Source organism: Podarcis erhardii (genome assembly GCF_964252035.2).
Source record: "Podarcis erhardii genome assembly, chromosome: 4".
NCBI lineage: Eukaryota > Metazoa > Chordata > Lepidosauria > Squamata > Lacertidae > Podarcis > Podarcis erhardii.
In genome coordinates, this window is record NC_138508.1 from 38,675,589 (window position 1) to 38,691,786 (window position 16,198).

Here is a 16,198-nt window from a genome sequence, read left to right on the forward strand (position 1 = left end):
GTCAATGATAAAATGCATTTCAGCCTCAACCAGCATAGCTAAAGGTCAGGATAATGGTAATGGTAATCCACAACTTCTGAACCACCAGTTTCCCAACACCTCAATCCTTCCCATCCTACATATGACTATGCAGAAGCTTGTCTTATTGAGTTCAATGAGGTTTACTCCTAGGTAAGCAAAAACAGCATTGCAGCCACCACCTGCTCCACTTAGACAGAAATATTTATTTGCAACTGTAGTAACTAATTCCTTGATACCATTCTAATTTTTCTAAAATGGCGAACTCCAGCAGAAAGCTTACCTTAATGCTCAATTCTTTTCTTGCCTGTTCTGTTTTACTCAGTTCTTTTCTAAGGATGTCTACAGTCTCCTCCATATCTGATTTTTCCTTCTGCCTGGCTTTAAGTTTTTCTTCCTGAATCTTTACCTTCTGTTGCAAACCTTTTGAACAATTTGTGAAAGAAAGAAGTTTGGGTTTTTCTTTTTGCCAATTTACAAAACTAAAGCGACCACTGAAAGAGTTACACCACAGTGCCATCTACTGAGCAAATGCTAATAGTTTGTGCTCCAGAGTTAAGTGATTGCCTGCCTAAGCAGATATACATCTTTCAGTTGAGACAATTGAGTTCAAAGGGGTAACACAGAGCTTTTCCCCATTATATTTAGCTTTTTTAAAAAAAAAATATGTGTCACCTGTGCTTTTTTAAACAAACATAATTTACTCTGAACACATAATAGAAGCTGCTTGCATCTAACAGGTTACTGTAGCTACAACATGACCACCTTATGACCAGTAAACAACCACCACAATGGTTACTGCTGTTTCATAGACTGCGAGCAGGGACATACTGTTCTCAGGCCAAATGAAGAAAGTAGTTGTGATATCTGTACAAACCTGTGCTTGTGACTGTGCACCAATAAGGTGACTGTGATGATTAATGGGAGTTTCCCAAAGTAGCAGCAGAAAATACCCATGAGCCATTAGAGGCATGCTACACTTGCATATTTGGTGGTTTATTTTGAGAGTTTGAATTTGGGTCTAAATGAGAGAACATGCTGTTCTTCAAACATCAGCAAATCCCAGAGCGAGCTAAGGAAATTGGGTATCATAGTGCTACAGAGCTGTAATTGCAAACTCCAAAGCAAAAATGATAGGATTACGCAATCTATTGAAATAAGAGGTAGGTCTGTGTATTTAAAGATGGTTCAAATGTAGCATAGCTGGAGAAAAACATGTTCCAGGTTTTCTCTATAAAGCCAGACTCCTGATGAAGCTAATATAGAAGTCAGAACTTACTTGATATTTTCCCATCTTTCTCTTGCAAATGTTTGTGCAATTCTTTTCTATGCTCTTCTGTTTCTAGCAACTGACTGACAGTTCTGAAAAATTGAAGGATACAAACATTAAAGATCTTCCAATGGAAGAAACATGAGAAAATCGCTCCCATTATCATTAGCGTCATATTACAGCAACACTTGCCTATCATTCAGTGTGATTAGCTAAGAAAGTCAAATGAATTTTTCAACTTTATTTCTTCCTGCATTTCATTATTTCCATATCTATTGTAAGCCAAATAGTATTCCTCCATATTGTCAATTGCAGAAAAGGGACATAAATAAAGCAAAGTACAAACAAAACACAACACCCACCACAGACATTTGCAAACAACATACCGAGCATTAGAACTTCCTATGTGAAAACAGGGGAGATACTATTTTTAATTTAATTGTACTTGCAACATCCCTGTAGATTGATTTTTTAATATATATCTTACTTAACATTCAAACGCTATGTATTTGAAACTCACACAAGATAACCACAGATCTTATCTCTCTATTTAACTGAAAACAAGAACAAGGCATTCTCCTACCCATCACCACCATGAACGTCAACTGGCATTTCCCACCCAATCATTATTTAAGAAAATGTTAAATGAGTCTAATTCTGAGATACCTATATGAACACATGGTTTCAATTCTCGTTTGTTTGGACAGGAGCCAGGAAATATATATAATTTATCAGATAGAGAGATGGAACAATGTGAATTTGCTGCCTTAGAATGGAGAGGTGAAGGTATATCTGATTTTCACCCTGCATCCTCTTTACGAAACTCTTACACATAATTCCCAAAGTGGGTTACGTTCCGGGGTTTACGTTCGAGTGACCCATGTGCATAAGTGAAAATCACATAAGTAAGGAAGTACCCTCTAAATGCCCTCTCAGCCGCTTTCTCTCCAAAATACTACTCTCCCAAAATAAAAAAAAATACAGTGGTACCTCGGGTTGCAGACGCTTCAGGTTACAGGCTCCGCTAACCCAGAAATAGAACTTTGCTTCAGGATGAGAACAGAAATTGTGCAGTGGCAGCGGGAGACCCCATTAGCTAAAGTGGTGCTTCAGGTTAAGGACAGTTTCAGGTTAAGAACGGACCTCCAGAACGAATTAAGTTCTTAACCCGAGGTACCACTGTACTGTACCAAAAATATCCACAACTGGAATCAAAGCTCTGGGACTGGCTGGAAGACATGTGAGAAAGCTGCTGCTGCATGCAACAGCTATGCCTCCAGTCTCTTCTCGACGCTCACAGAAGGGTCTCCTTGAAAGCCACAAGGACTTTCCAACTGTCTCCAGCCATTTCTGGGATTGAATTTAATTCTTTTAACTTTTTCCCAGTGCCACGCATATACACGGTAGCAAACAAGTGGGGGGATGCCTGCAATGCACTATTCTGATTTCCAGCATAATTGTATCTCTAATGCTGAAGTAGACCCAAACCATGATCAACAGTTTTGTTTGTATGCTAGCTTTCCATGGTGAACCACGCTCAACCATCTCCCTTTCCCCCCCACCCCCAATACTCCATTCCACGCTGTTCAGGAGGGGCCCCCAGAAAGACTTTAGAAGGTGGTGACAAGGAGCCGACAGGAATGTCCCAGCTTGCAAGTTTCCTTCAGTTCGCAGTACTCAGGAGCCAAATCATTTTATTTTATGTAGTTCTAAAGGCAACTAACTGGACTATCTTGCATTGTTGAGTTTGTTGGAAGAGCTGTATTAATTTTTACTATTCATATATAAATATAGTCAGAAGGAAAATGAAACATTCTTGCCCTTCCACAGTTTTGAAAGCTTTTGTGAATGTGGGAAATGGGTGAAGTGAGAAGTTGAAAGTCTTGGTCAGAAGTGTCAAACAACTTCAAGTTGTGCATTTGACACAGATTCAAAATGATCTGCAACGAATTACACCCGAGCTTAAGTTTAATTTAATAAAAAAAACCCAAACCCACAAAAGCCATAAACAATAGTTTCACTTTTACTACACAACTATATGAACCTGCTTGATTATCATCTTCATGATTGTTCTGTGCATGGAAAGGCAGCGTACAAACCCTTTGAAAAACTGCAAACAAATCATAATACACTTCAGAATATTTCCAAGTATGTTAAAAAAAAAACCCCACTTAAAGCAGTTTTGATTAAAAATGAAGGTTTTCATTGAAACATAGAATCCTTTTAACTTAAGGTAAGAACTGAACTTACTTGTCGTTCTGTTGCTTGAGAGATTCATTCTGCCTTTTAATGGTCTCAAGTTGTTTGTTCAGAGAATTACACATTAACTGCAGGTCGTTATATTGTTTTTCAATGGTTTCATGCCTAAAAAAAAGAAAAATATTATTATTAAACATAATTAATTTGAAGCGCTTTTCCTAAATGTCTTCTAGAAACATGTGCCAAAGTTCCTACTTTCAAAATTACTGGATTTGCTCACAGGTGTGTTGACAGATGTGCAGCTTTCAGTGTAAGCCTTAAAAGAGGGGTTATAGTGAATCATGATCACAGATTTTAAACATTTGAAATCTGTGATCAGGACTTCTTTTCGCGGTTATACTAAAAGGCAGTTCATGGCCTAGGGAACTACTGCTAATTTCCCATGTATATATAGCAATAAGAAACCTTGCACAGTAGGAAAAAGTCATAGAATTGTAGAGTTAGAAGGGTCATCTAGTTCAACCCTCTGCAATGCAAGAATAAGAATAATTTTTTATTTATACCTTGCCCTTCCCGGTTCAGAAAACTGGGCTCAGGGAGGCTAACAACAAATTTAAAACACTTAATTGTAATACACAGCTAAAGAACCCCATACAGATGGCCATCCAACCAAGCTCTGATTAAAAGCCTTCAGTGAAGGAAAGTTCTTATTAATGTTCAGTGAGAATCTCATTTCTGGCAATTTGAAAGCATTGGTTCAGATCCCACCCTCTGGAGCAGCAGAAAGCAAACTTGCTCTATCCTCCATGTGACAGCCCTTCAGATATTTGAAGATGGCTATCATATCACCTCTCAGTTTCTCTTCTCCAGGCTAAACATGCCCAACTCCCTTAACTGTTCCTCATAAGGCTTGGTTTCCAGACTCTTGATTATTGTGGGCACCCTCTTTTGCACAGGTTTCAGCTTGCCAATGTCCCTTTTACAGTACGGTGCCCAGAAGTGGACACAGTACTCCAGATAGGGTCTAATCAAAGCAGAATACAGTGGTGGTACTATTATGCCTTTGATTTGGACACTCTACTTCTGTTGATGCAGTCTAGAATTGTCATAGGCTTTTTGCTGCTGTATCACACTGTTGACTCGTGTTAAGCCTGCGGTCTGCTAACCCCTAGATCCTTTATGTGCTGCTGTCAAGCCACGTGTCCCCCCTCCCCCATCCTTTACTTGTGCATCTGATTCTCATTGCTTACATATTCCTGCTTAACCTTACATTTGTCCCCAGTGAAATTAATTTCAAATTCATCACCAAGGACTAGCTTATTTTCTGGCAGTTGTGCCCAAGTGTCAACACACAAACCTGCTTTCGACAAGTCCTGTTCAGGTGTTCAGCCTAACCAGCCAAGGACAAAAAGTGTGTAGGAGTCAGATATATATATATATATATATATATATATATATGCATGCCAGCCCCACCTTCAACATCTCCATGTGCACCTCATTTCACCCTCCACTCCAACCTTTGTGTGAAGGTCAGCAGTGGAGAGTGGAGAAGCAGAGCTGGAATCCATGTCCCTAGCCCTCTACATATCTGAAGAGGGCTAAAGACTGCAGAACCTAATTTGAGATGCCAGTTCTATAGAGGTGGAAGCTGCAAGAAGATGTTGCAACATAGTCTCACCTCCTAATAGAAGTGCTCTTTTTCCTGTGCTCTGGGCAGCCTGGATATTTCATCCCACACCTCAAATTTTCCATTTCTATTTTCAAACTGACACTTTGCATTCAGACACTGCTGGGAAAACTTAGCCTTCCTGGGCTGTTTGGTGTGGAGAAGAAGTTGCACCTTCCTAGTATCCCCCCCCCCCCCCCGATGCTTCTATGCCGATACCTCTCTCTTGTTTCTCTTGGTGGCTCCATTTCATCATACAGTGGTGCCTCGCAAGACGAAATTAACCCGTTCCGTGAGGCTCTTCGTATAGCGGTTTTTTCGTCTTGCGAAGCAAGCCCATTGACAGCTTAGCGGATTAGCGGCTTTTAGCGGATCAGCTGATAAGTGGCTTATCAGTGGATCAGCTGATAAGTGGCTTAGGGCTTAGGAAAAGGGGGGGGGGAGGGAAAAAACCCTGCAGGAACTCGCAAGACATTTTCGTCTTGCGAAGCAAGCCCATAGGGAAATTCGTTTTGCGAAGCGCCTCCAAAACGGAAAACCCTTTCGTCTAGCGGGTTTTCCGTCTTGCGAGGCGTTCGTCTTGTGGGGCACCACTGTAGTTCCCTATGAGACAGTTGCAAGCAAGCAAGGACACGAATTACCAAAATAATTCCTAGCCGAGATCAACCGTTGCCACCTAATTCTGCAAGCTTCCCTGAATATATAGATCAATCTGAATAATCTAATCTTATGAGATAAACTTCTATCCATATGTGTGAGGTCTTATATCAAAAATCACATTCATGTCTTACAACTAAGGCCTAAATTCTCAAAACCACAGGTCATGGCTTATAGGCATTACCTGCTGTTTCTAGAATAAGAAGTGGTTATAAACACCAAGCCCCTTACCTAAAGGGAAAGTGTCGTCCGTCCCCCCCCCCCAAAGACTGACTGTGCACCAGACTTGACCCCATGTTGTGTGCTCTGAAACCCATGCCCTGAATTCCTACTGTTGGATACTATGGCAGTGGCGTAGCATGGGGGGTGCGGGGGGGCCGGTCGCAACATCTGGGGGTTAGGGTTAGGGGGCGCAAATCCACGGGTTAGGGGGCGCAAATTACTTGCCTTGCCCCGGGTGCCGACAACCCACGCTACGCCACTGTACTGTGGTTTTGGTTTGGCATCTACCAGATGCCCAACTCCATCCCTGCAACAACCAATACAACTTTTGCAAGCCTCACACATATCAATTTTGGAAAATGTGCATATTTGTATAATCATCAAGTACATAAGGTTGTGGGGTTGTTGTTGTTTTGCTTCAAAGACTCATTTCTTCACACATTTTTCATGGTAGCTTAACATCTTACTTTTGAAGAAGGTCAATGGAAGATCTTTTCAGTATCTCATGTTCCTCTGCTATTGTCTGTAGCTTCCTATTGTGTTCAAAGAGTTGTTCAATATCACTCTGGGCCCGTTCAGATTCTACTTGCTGTGCTTTCAACAATGACTCAAGTTCTTCATTTTTTCGTTCAGTTTCCTTCAACATTGAAGCAAGTGTTCTAGCCTTTTGGAAAGACAAGGAGAATGTATTTCACTAGTGGCTTATGTTTGCTGCTCCATTCCATAGCTCACTTAAGGAACATTATCTGGTCAATGAGAAGTCTACATTCTATCAGTAACTTCCGAAGGGCACCAATCTATTCTTAAACTGGATAAATGTTAAAATTTTAAGGCTTTAGAAACATCAAGTATTGTGGACTGCAAAGGGATTGCAGTTATGCAAAAATTTAATATCAGTATTTATTCCACCCCCACCCCCAAGTAAGTATAACCTAGTTTTCAAAAACAAGGCATACTGATGTACAACAAGCTTGCAGTGGTAGCTATGGGCAGACAGCAAATTAATTCTTGTGCAAATGTTTGTTTTACATACCTCTGACTCAGCTTGAGCTCTCTGGCAACGGTACTGGGCAATAAGTCTATCAGCTTGAGCAAGTGCTAAAGCCTTTGCTTCCAAAAGGTCTTGCAATCTAGTTTCTTTGGACTAAAAGAAAAACCAAAAGCAAAAGTAAATTGAAATACAGGTATGGACAAAGCAATCAGATGAAAAATTGTGCATATTAAACATGTACTCACTGCTAATGCAGACAGTTTCTGCTCATACACATCCATTATGTCAGACACCCTTACATCAGTGGATGATTCTTTCACCTGTGGAAAATGTTAATAGCATAAGCTATGACAGAATCTTTCCTACTCGGGCAAATGAAAAGCTCAACAAAAGCAACAAAAAATGACTACTATATTGGCAGATAACATTGGTTATCATTCCTGTATTAACAAAACAGTAATATAAATTGTCAAAGGATTTATATAGAATCCATATTTGTGCTTTATGCTCTGGCTGCAAGAAAGAGGGCTAGACAGTATTGCAGTAAGTCGTGTGGGAGATTCAGAGGTCTAACAGAAGTTAAGCTAGGTATAAGCTAACAGACATTTTTTTATAAATTCTGACTGCCTTTCTTCAAATCATTGATCACTTATTTTATGTAATTATTGTATACCGTATGCTATAATTTTCAGTGTGGAAAATTGTGGTGGTTGGGATTGTTATTGCCTTTGGTTACTACAATAAACTTTTGATTGAACATAATATAAATATACTGACATTTCATTCAACTAATTCTCCATGATCTTAAGCAATTTACACTTCAAACAAAATTATGGTAGAATTTAGCGTCGCACTATGATGAACATTTGCTTTGTGCAAGCAATTCAGCTTGCCTAATGGAAAAAAATTCCCTCTCCTCCCCCTCTGCATTGTTCCAGGTGTTCTCCTAATGCCCCACCAACAAGGCCAATTTGGGTGGGGGGGAAGGGAGCCCTGTTGCGAAAGTCTAAGTCTTTGTGCAGGGCTTCTGCTGCTGGGACTCATTAGGTGAATACAGACTACAGAATTTAATTTTTAGTTTGTGACATACTGATGTCTGCTACAGAAAGCACATTCATTTCAAGTTTATCTAGAATGCTTCTGTTCAGAAGTGTCCTGTTACACGTTATGTACTTAATCTACTTGCCAATAGGCTTTCTTGAGTTCAGTGGAGCTTGGCCTAATCCCTGGTCATTGTGGGTTCGGATCCCATATGGAACCTACTGCTTTGTAACAGTTTGGGCTTGTACTGTTTCTATCATGCCTTTGTGCAAAGCTTTCTATAGAAACTAGTCAGACTTCAGAAGCCTGAAAAATCCGATTGGAGCAGACTGCTTTGCATTTTACATATGCCAGGACAAAGCTGCTTTTATTCAAAAACTGTATCTTAAAGCCATTAACCTCCAGGCTAGACTGGAGTTTCTGTATCAGGTCCTGAATGTTGAAAGTTGCAACATCGTCATTTGGAGCACAAGCAGCAGAACATTTCATTGGGTTAACACAGGTAATGGATGCTTGCATGTGGTTCCTTTTAGATGCGTGCTCTGCTTCCTGTTGTCTGTAAGAGTTATTGGCCGCAATACTTTCACCAAGCCTATATGAAAAACACATATAAGATTAAATCAGCAGGAAGGAATTGCAAATAAAATATAAACAGCTTTTTAATGAAGCAGGATCAAGAACTGACAACAAAAGCCCAGAGTAAACTTTTAACACAAGACAATTTTTAAAAATATGAAGAATAAGAAACTCACTCTATGGCAGGAAAATCTGGCAATGGTGCTGCTTCAAACAGAATTCTAAGTCCTGCCTGCACTTGCTCTCTGTGGTCTGATGTTAAAGCAAAAGCCAAAGGTGTAACCAAACGTTGGTCCTAGACACAAACCACTTGTGAGTGCAGATAAGCAATTATTTTAAGCAGCTAGACAAATATATTACACAAGAAGGAAAAACAAGTGATAAACACGTTCACTTTATACATTGCATTCTTAATGAAGCATTCTTTCATTCAACCTTTAATGCCTCCTTTGGGATATTTTGAGTTGAAGCAGAAGATGTGGAAAGTAATCAGATCTGCTAAATTCTGTTGGAAGATCTCAAATGCTGCCACTGTACAACTACACTCTGCAGCCAGGCCTTTGGATGATTAACACCCTAGACCCTTTAAAATGTTTCTGTGGGAGGGGTTATTGGTTTGTGGGATTTTTTTGTCCTTGGTTTTATTTTGTGTTTGTATCTTGTATTTTTATGTTGTAAACTGCCCTGAGATCTATAGATTGAATGAATGAATGAATGAATGAATGAATGAATAAATAAAAGCATACCCCGTGCTATAGGCAATACTCTTCTAAAAATGAAACTGCACTAAAATTAAATTGGAACAATTATGTTGAATCAAGGGAAGTGTGAGCAAAACTCCACTTATACAGTGGGGCTTTCCTGGCCCCTCCCCTCTTGCACCCACAAAAGCTCCTAAAGGTTAAGTGATCCTTTAGAACAGGACAGAAGAAAGCAGGGAATTGGGAGAGTTTGGAGGTAGAGGCCATTTCTATGCATACAAGGCAGCTTTGGATTCAAAACACTGCCATGCACTTCTTAAAAAGGTATGAGTAAATTGCAGTCTGGCTATGATGGAAAAGGTAATTATTTGAAGAATGGCAGCTAGTATGTTGTCTGTGGATAATGTTAGTCACTACCACAGAATCGACATAATCATGTACACTGTCTATCTTAACAGACATTTAAATGATCAAACAAACCTTACCTGAAGAACTTTGTAAAAGTTGACTTCCATGTTAGAAACCAGCTGCTTAAGCTTGCTCATAAGATCCAGTGTTTTTAAGATTACATCAGCAGCAAGCTTGCTGAAAAAAGGTGATAATTAAAAGAAAAGTTACTGTACACCATAAATTCCAGCAATGATTAGCACACTGCAGCCACCTACCCCAAACCTGACATCTGATATGGGGTAGATAAGGACATGTCTTCAAAGGAACAATTAGAAGCTTTAAGAGCTTCAGATTATTCATTTGCAAGTGGGGCTCATTGATCAACACTGACAGTGAGCCCCACCATGATTGGCTACACTGCAGAGTTCTGCCCACCTGACAAATCAAAAAATTAGAATTATTAAAACCACCTATGAAGCAAGCCAACTTAGCCATATGGTAGAATTGATGTCATCCAGTAAAAGGATCCAATCGTTCTCTGTTATGTTGGAGAGGATGCCAAATTATAGGTACATACTAACATATGTGGTGGGAATGTTCACAAATAGAACAATTTTAGAAGGAAGTTTCAAAAGAGATATCTCAGATTACAGCTCAGACAATCCCAATAAAACCTTACTTAATTTAGATATGGACCAAGTAAGAAGCAAGGAATTAAGAACACGTTTATTAACAGCAGCTAGAAGAGTTATAGCCAGAACTTGGGAATCCTTGCAATTAATGAATATTGATCACTGGTATAATATAGTCTGGCAAACAGCCACAATGGGCAAGCTGTTGCAAAAATTCATGGTGCCAAAAGGAGAGAAAAAAACAAGATTATTTCTATACTGTATTGTGTGATTTTATTAAATATAGTAAACCCGCAACTTACATTTAACTCAGGCACATTCAGCTTTATGTGCTTGGCAAAAAATAAAAAGGGGGTGGGCATCCAGGAAAAAGGCTCTGGCAATCCCACCTGCCACTGAACCCAATGTGTTTTGACTATATGAGATTTTGGCTTTAGGCAGGATTGCTGGAAGGTAATCCCCGCGTAAACTGTGGGCTTATTGTATACAAATGAAACAACAAAGAGACAAGAAATACTCACAACGTATTTTGCAATATGGCAGGCAGTTCTCATTAGCTCACTCCTATTACTCTGTGTTCTCCAAGTTAATTTCACTAGTTTACTGTTATCACCTCATTATTATGTACTGTAAAATAATGTTTCATATCTCCCCTACCCTGCCGTGACCCATTTTTTCTTAGTCATGTCACGCTTTATGATTTGTGTGTGTACAATTTTGTAACAATAATTTTTTAAAATAAAACTTCTTTTGTTTGTTTTTTAAAACTGAAATGCAAAAAAACAAAAAAGTAATAAACAGATTTCCTTTTGTGAAGAAACTTTGAACCAGCTATTTATATCTTACACTGCTCTTTGCTCTGACACTGGGTCTTTCATTTACATAGCTTTTGCCCTTGGAGGTTAAATCAAACATTGCATATGTAATAGTCAATCTGCCTTGCATACCAAGATGTCTTGGAGTTCTTTTCTTAATTGAAAAAGGCCTGCTGTGACACAGTATTACTGTGATGATGCTTATAACATTCCCCCACCCCACCCTATTTGCCTGTTTAAAATTATGTATAAATGGAAAACTTGAACACAACACCTTTATTCCTTTCAAATGCATATCCATATAAACAGAAACTTCAGAATATTGCAATTAAAATGAAGGCCAATTTTAAGGATATCTTGCCAGCTGCTAGGGCTCAACAACAACAGTCAGTGTTAAGCCACTGGCCATGCTCACTTCCCCTCTCATGCAGCCAGGCCTTCTGCAGTGTTTACTTTTATTTTCATGGATCCTGGCTGGTTGTATTTTACTAAATTAGTGGTTTTTAAAAGCCAGCAACATAACCCTGGGTTTGAAACTGGTTCCTTTTGAAACGGATTACAGTTTGTTTTAAAACATGGACTGCTGATTGTAGGACATGAGCAGTCAAGATTTGCAGTAAGTGAAACTAAAAGTTGCAGAACTTGACCGAAGGAGGGGCAAAAGGGGAGGTGAAGTGCATGAACCTGAGGCTTTGCTCAAGCTTGTTGTAGCTTACATGTGGCTTGGTGTTGTAAATGAACAAAATCTATATGTATCCTTAAGAAGACTGAACCTAAGGGATTGGTCCAGGGGTTTTTAAACAAAAGGGGCTTACCTCAGTTCAGAGTCCATTACCTTTGTCCCAAAGCTGAAGTCAATCCCACTGCATGTAAAGTGGTATTCAATTAAAGATGTACATTTGTTAGCTGTTAGAGCCTTAGTAACATGCATTTTTAGCGTATCATCTGCACAAAGCGGTAGGTTCTGTTAAGGATAAATCTGACTAATGAAAGAAGGTTTTTTTTTTTTTTTTACAGAAGGAAATATTTAGCAGGAGAACATTTGTACTTTACTAGGAGTCTCCAAGTAGCATTCGTAAGGGCTGATGCTATTCCTTAATTACTTTACAGCAATTTAGAGACTGGATAACTATATGTATTTAAAAATAAATAAATAAGCCAAACAGATATTTGCAGCTCTAAGCTAGTCTAATTGATCTTGATTTCTGTCTAAATGCCAGAAAAACTCTGATCATATAATCATTAATGCACACATGAAATTCAGGGCACTTTTTGGTCCATACTTTTCTGGATGTACATTTCCTATAATAAAAACCCAATGCATGAAAAGAAAATGCGTAAACTCAGAGAATACATATTCAAGAAGTGCAACTGTTTGATTTCCGAACATTCCCTTCACATGACTCTTCTCACTTATGTTTGTCATGACAAATGCTAGCTTTGTGCAGAAAATGAATCTGTTGTGTAAACTGTAAAGCAGTCTTTAACAAACACTGTTCAAACATGTATCACCTTTCTAAAGTCCCTTTTAACCGTTACATTGTATTCCAGTTACAAAATATAATGCATAGACACCATATTTTATCCTGAACCATTTTAAGAGCAACCTTTTCTATAGTTTGCCTGTTTATCCAAAGTCTTGGGTTTAAAGTATTATTTAAATCAAATGCATTTCATCTATTTTACAGACTACTGAGTATAGTTTCATGGTAAGCTCATGATAATAAAAAAAGAACGTGGATCAAGGATATTTCTCAAGATATCAACAGCCCCGATCATTCTTTCACACTTCTTCTTTGCCACCAGGTCTTCTAAGACATGATCCGGCAAATGAATATGGTCAAGAAGAACAGGAAGAAGAAGATCCACAAAGCGCTCAGCTGCAGCACTGCAGCCTGTATCAATAACATCCTGTAGTAGAAGAATGACATGCTTGTTGGTACCCAGGTAACTGATAAATAATATATACTACCCCCTCCTCAAATCTGCTTTCTAAGTCCAAAGCCACTCAGTCTTCATCTCAAGGTCCATGAAACATTCCCATGATTAGTGTTTTTTTTTTCCTCACAGAAGATAAGATTCTGAAACATATTCCAGTCCAATCTGATGAAACTTAACTACCGTATTTTTTGCTCTATAAGACTCACTTTTTCCCTCCTAAAAAGTATGGGGAAATGTGTGTGCGTCTTATGGAGCGAATGCAGGCTGCGCAGCTATCCCAGAAGCCAGAACAGCAAGAGGGATTGCTGCTTTCGCTGAGCAGCGATCCCTCTTGCTGTTCTGGCTTCTGAGATTCAGAATATTTTTTTTTTCTTGTTTTCCTCCTCCAAAAACTAGGTGCGTCTTATGGTCTGGTGCGTCTTATAGAGCGAAAAATACGGCACAGTATTTTGCAGTGGCAAGTGCACTACTGTTGGTCTTTATACTGTAAGCTTAAGAACTTGCAAAAACTATAGGTGGCAGGCATTTTATTACAAAATGCATAAGCCTTGTTAAGCAGAGGCTTAAGATCAAGAGAAAAGAAAGGTTGGAGGATCCATGTACATCTTCTCCCTCTTCCTTTAAAAACAATTCTTCCATACTGTTCCTTTCCGCCCCGTGGGGAGAAACATCAGATTTCACTTCCTTATCAAGGAAGTGATCTGGGTACTAGACTGGTGCAGAGGAGTCCTAACCTGGCTACTCATGAAAACACCCTGAGCCAAGATGAGGCAAATATAATTACAGAACACCAGGTGTAAAGACTGCCCCCTCAAACACTAGATAGAGGTAGTTTACCCCAAATTTCCATGCATGCAAAAACATGCAAATAGCTAGCAATAACCTAATGGGAGTGGCCAAAATGCAACAGGTATTTTTTAAAAAAAGTTAAATATGAATCTTTTGGGATATTGTTTATAAAATATAAGAACTATTTTTGCATTGGCTTCATTTGCTATTTTCATATACAGTTACCAGCAACAAAACTAGCTAAGGGCTTAACGATATTACCAAATGACAAGGCTAGAAGTGAAGCAAGTTGTTTCTTGTTGGGATGTGTGTGGCACAGCTATGAGGCTGGAGCAAGTGCCTCATATTCACATTGAATGGACTGGCTCGCTGAGAAGAAATTTGAAGCCAATTGTAAAAGAAGTCGGTACCTCAAATATCTCCCTGAACAGCTCCAATGCAAGAGATGAGCAGTTTTCGGATGCTTCCAGTGGTTGGTTTGACCAATGTACTAAGAGGACAGATGGCTCTGAAGGCTTAGATCGAGTTGCAAGTCTTGTGCTCCCACAGCTTGCCTTATTTGGCTCCAATATTGCCTGACGCAAGATGTGACGGAGTTCTGTTACCGAACAGAAGGAAAGTAGCAACTCCAACACCTAAGCAGAAATGACTATCTTTCAGATTACAGTAATGGAAAGTTTCGACACACAAATAAACTGCTTGTTTTACCCATGTTACAGCTGTAAAGGACCTGCCAAAAATCTGACCTCCTATATACAAGTCTGTATTATACTGGAAACATATCACTGATGCATTCAGCCTGCAAATGCCAAATGTTTACAGTTCTCTCGCTTAGGCCCTCAGGGATCGTTTAAAAGGAGATGTCAGGGCCTGAACTTTCTGCATGTAAAGTTTGTGGTTTTCCACAGACCTACGGTCAGTCAGCGCCTGTATCAGGGAGATCTTATACAAAAGCATGGTGGAAATAGTGTTCACAAAATATGAAGGAACTGAACAGAGCATAAACCTCACAGCCACAGTTCAAACACACACATTTTCCTCACATGAGGATGTAACTTTCTACACAATCTGCAAACTGTTTTATTTGAATACACACACTCATTCATATAATGTGACTGACTTGGCTTATAAGTAAAGTTTAATCTTACTGTAATAGTAAGCACAACGTGATCCATACAAGCCTAGCTGCCCAAAATATGTAGGTATCAACATTAGTGTGTTTCACCATATTTCAAGGCATTTACTTAAAGTTAAGGATGGATGTAAGAAGAATGCTCAGTATCTGGATTCTGTTAAGGCGTATCACTACAAAGATGTTTAGCTGCAAAGTACCTTTGCTGAAGAATCAGAATCCCTTCCATGAAGGAGACCCAATACCTGAGTGACACAGGAGGTAAAATGTTCATATCTACATTGTTAAAAGAAAAAAAAAAGTTGAAATACATTTTTCATTTTGGAGACATTACTCAACATTCAAAAGGAGGATTTCTTGAGTATCGCTCATAATTCATTTCTAGTTTAAATAGTGTAGCTTTAACTATTGAAGAATGTCAATGAGTCACAGTAAGTGGTGCTAGGAAAGACTGGCTACAAGGGCTAATACACCAACTAAAAGAGTAAAAATAGCCCAGACACAGCATATCAATGCTATAAATCAATATTATCAAACAAGTGTTTTTGAGTCTGGGTGTCAATCCCAATGTCTAATTCACAGCACATAAAATAAAGTCCAAATTCTTACATGTTGTTAAGGCAATTCTAATTAAGCAAGACATAAAACCTAATGCAAATATGAGAGTTCTATGCACAAATGTCATTTAAGCATTTTTATCTTGCTCTTCGGCCAAAAAGACTTACATAAGATCAATAGAAACAAGGTCTCCCTGCCTACAGGCTTACAAACAGAAAGATGTCATACAAAAGGAAAAAGGGATGGGGAATGGGGTGGGGGAAGCAAACAAATGCAGACACCACTTCTTAAAATTTCAATGTTCTGGTAATGACCACTTTGAATAGAAACACTATGGGAGAGGAGTCAGTTGGAACTTCTCTTTCAGCAAAACATGCCTGTATGAATACTGAGGACCTATTTGCTTTCCATTTAGGAAGCCATACATGTTTCAAGTATCTATTCTGAAAATTAGATTCTGCTGCTCTTGGAATACAGCTGGAGACCTGCTGTTGATTACAGCATTATAGGAATTGACTGCAAATAAGAAAAGGAGCATAATTTCATTTTCTGTTGATTCCAATATGGTGAAATTTCTGATCTAGCAGGTGATAACAATGT

The 16,198-nt window shown here is 39.0% G+C and overlaps 1 protein-coding gene across 1 annotated transcript in view; it reads right to left on the bottom strand.

Annotated features, from left to right (window-relative positions):
* Nucleotides 1-16,198, bottom strand: part of CIP2A (cellular inhibitor of PP2A) — a 29,006-nt gene that overhangs the window by 2,575 nt on the left and 10,233 nt on the right. Inside the window, exons 8-20 of the mRNA XM_081859660.1 lie at nucleotides 15,241-15,316; nucleotides 14,319-14,543; nucleotides 12,930-13,089; nucleotides 11,994-12,135; nucleotides 9,827-9,926; nucleotides 8,817-8,935; nucleotides 8,464-8,656; nucleotides 7,269-7,343; nucleotides 7,066-7,176; nucleotides 6,500-6,696; nucleotides 3,539-3,652; nucleotides 1,298-1,380; nucleotides 302-441 (exon numbers count right to left, since the gene is read on the bottom strand). Of these exons, the coding sequence (XP_081715786.1) occupies nucleotides 302-441; nucleotides 1,298-1,380; nucleotides 3,539-3,652; nucleotides 6,500-6,696; nucleotides 7,066-7,176; nucleotides 7,269-7,343; nucleotides 8,464-8,656; nucleotides 8,817-8,935; nucleotides 9,827-9,926; nucleotides 11,994-12,135; nucleotides 12,930-13,089; nucleotides 14,319-14,543; nucleotides 15,241-15,316 (1,735 nt within the window). The remainder of the gene's footprint in view (nucleotides 1-301; nucleotides 442-1,297; nucleotides 1,381-3,538; nucleotides 3,653-6,499; nucleotides 6,697-7,065; nucleotides 7,177-7,268; nucleotides 7,344-8,463; nucleotides 8,657-8,816; nucleotides 8,936-9,826; nucleotides 9,927-11,993; nucleotides 12,136-12,929; nucleotides 13,090-14,318; nucleotides 14,544-15,240; nucleotides 15,317-16,198) is intronic.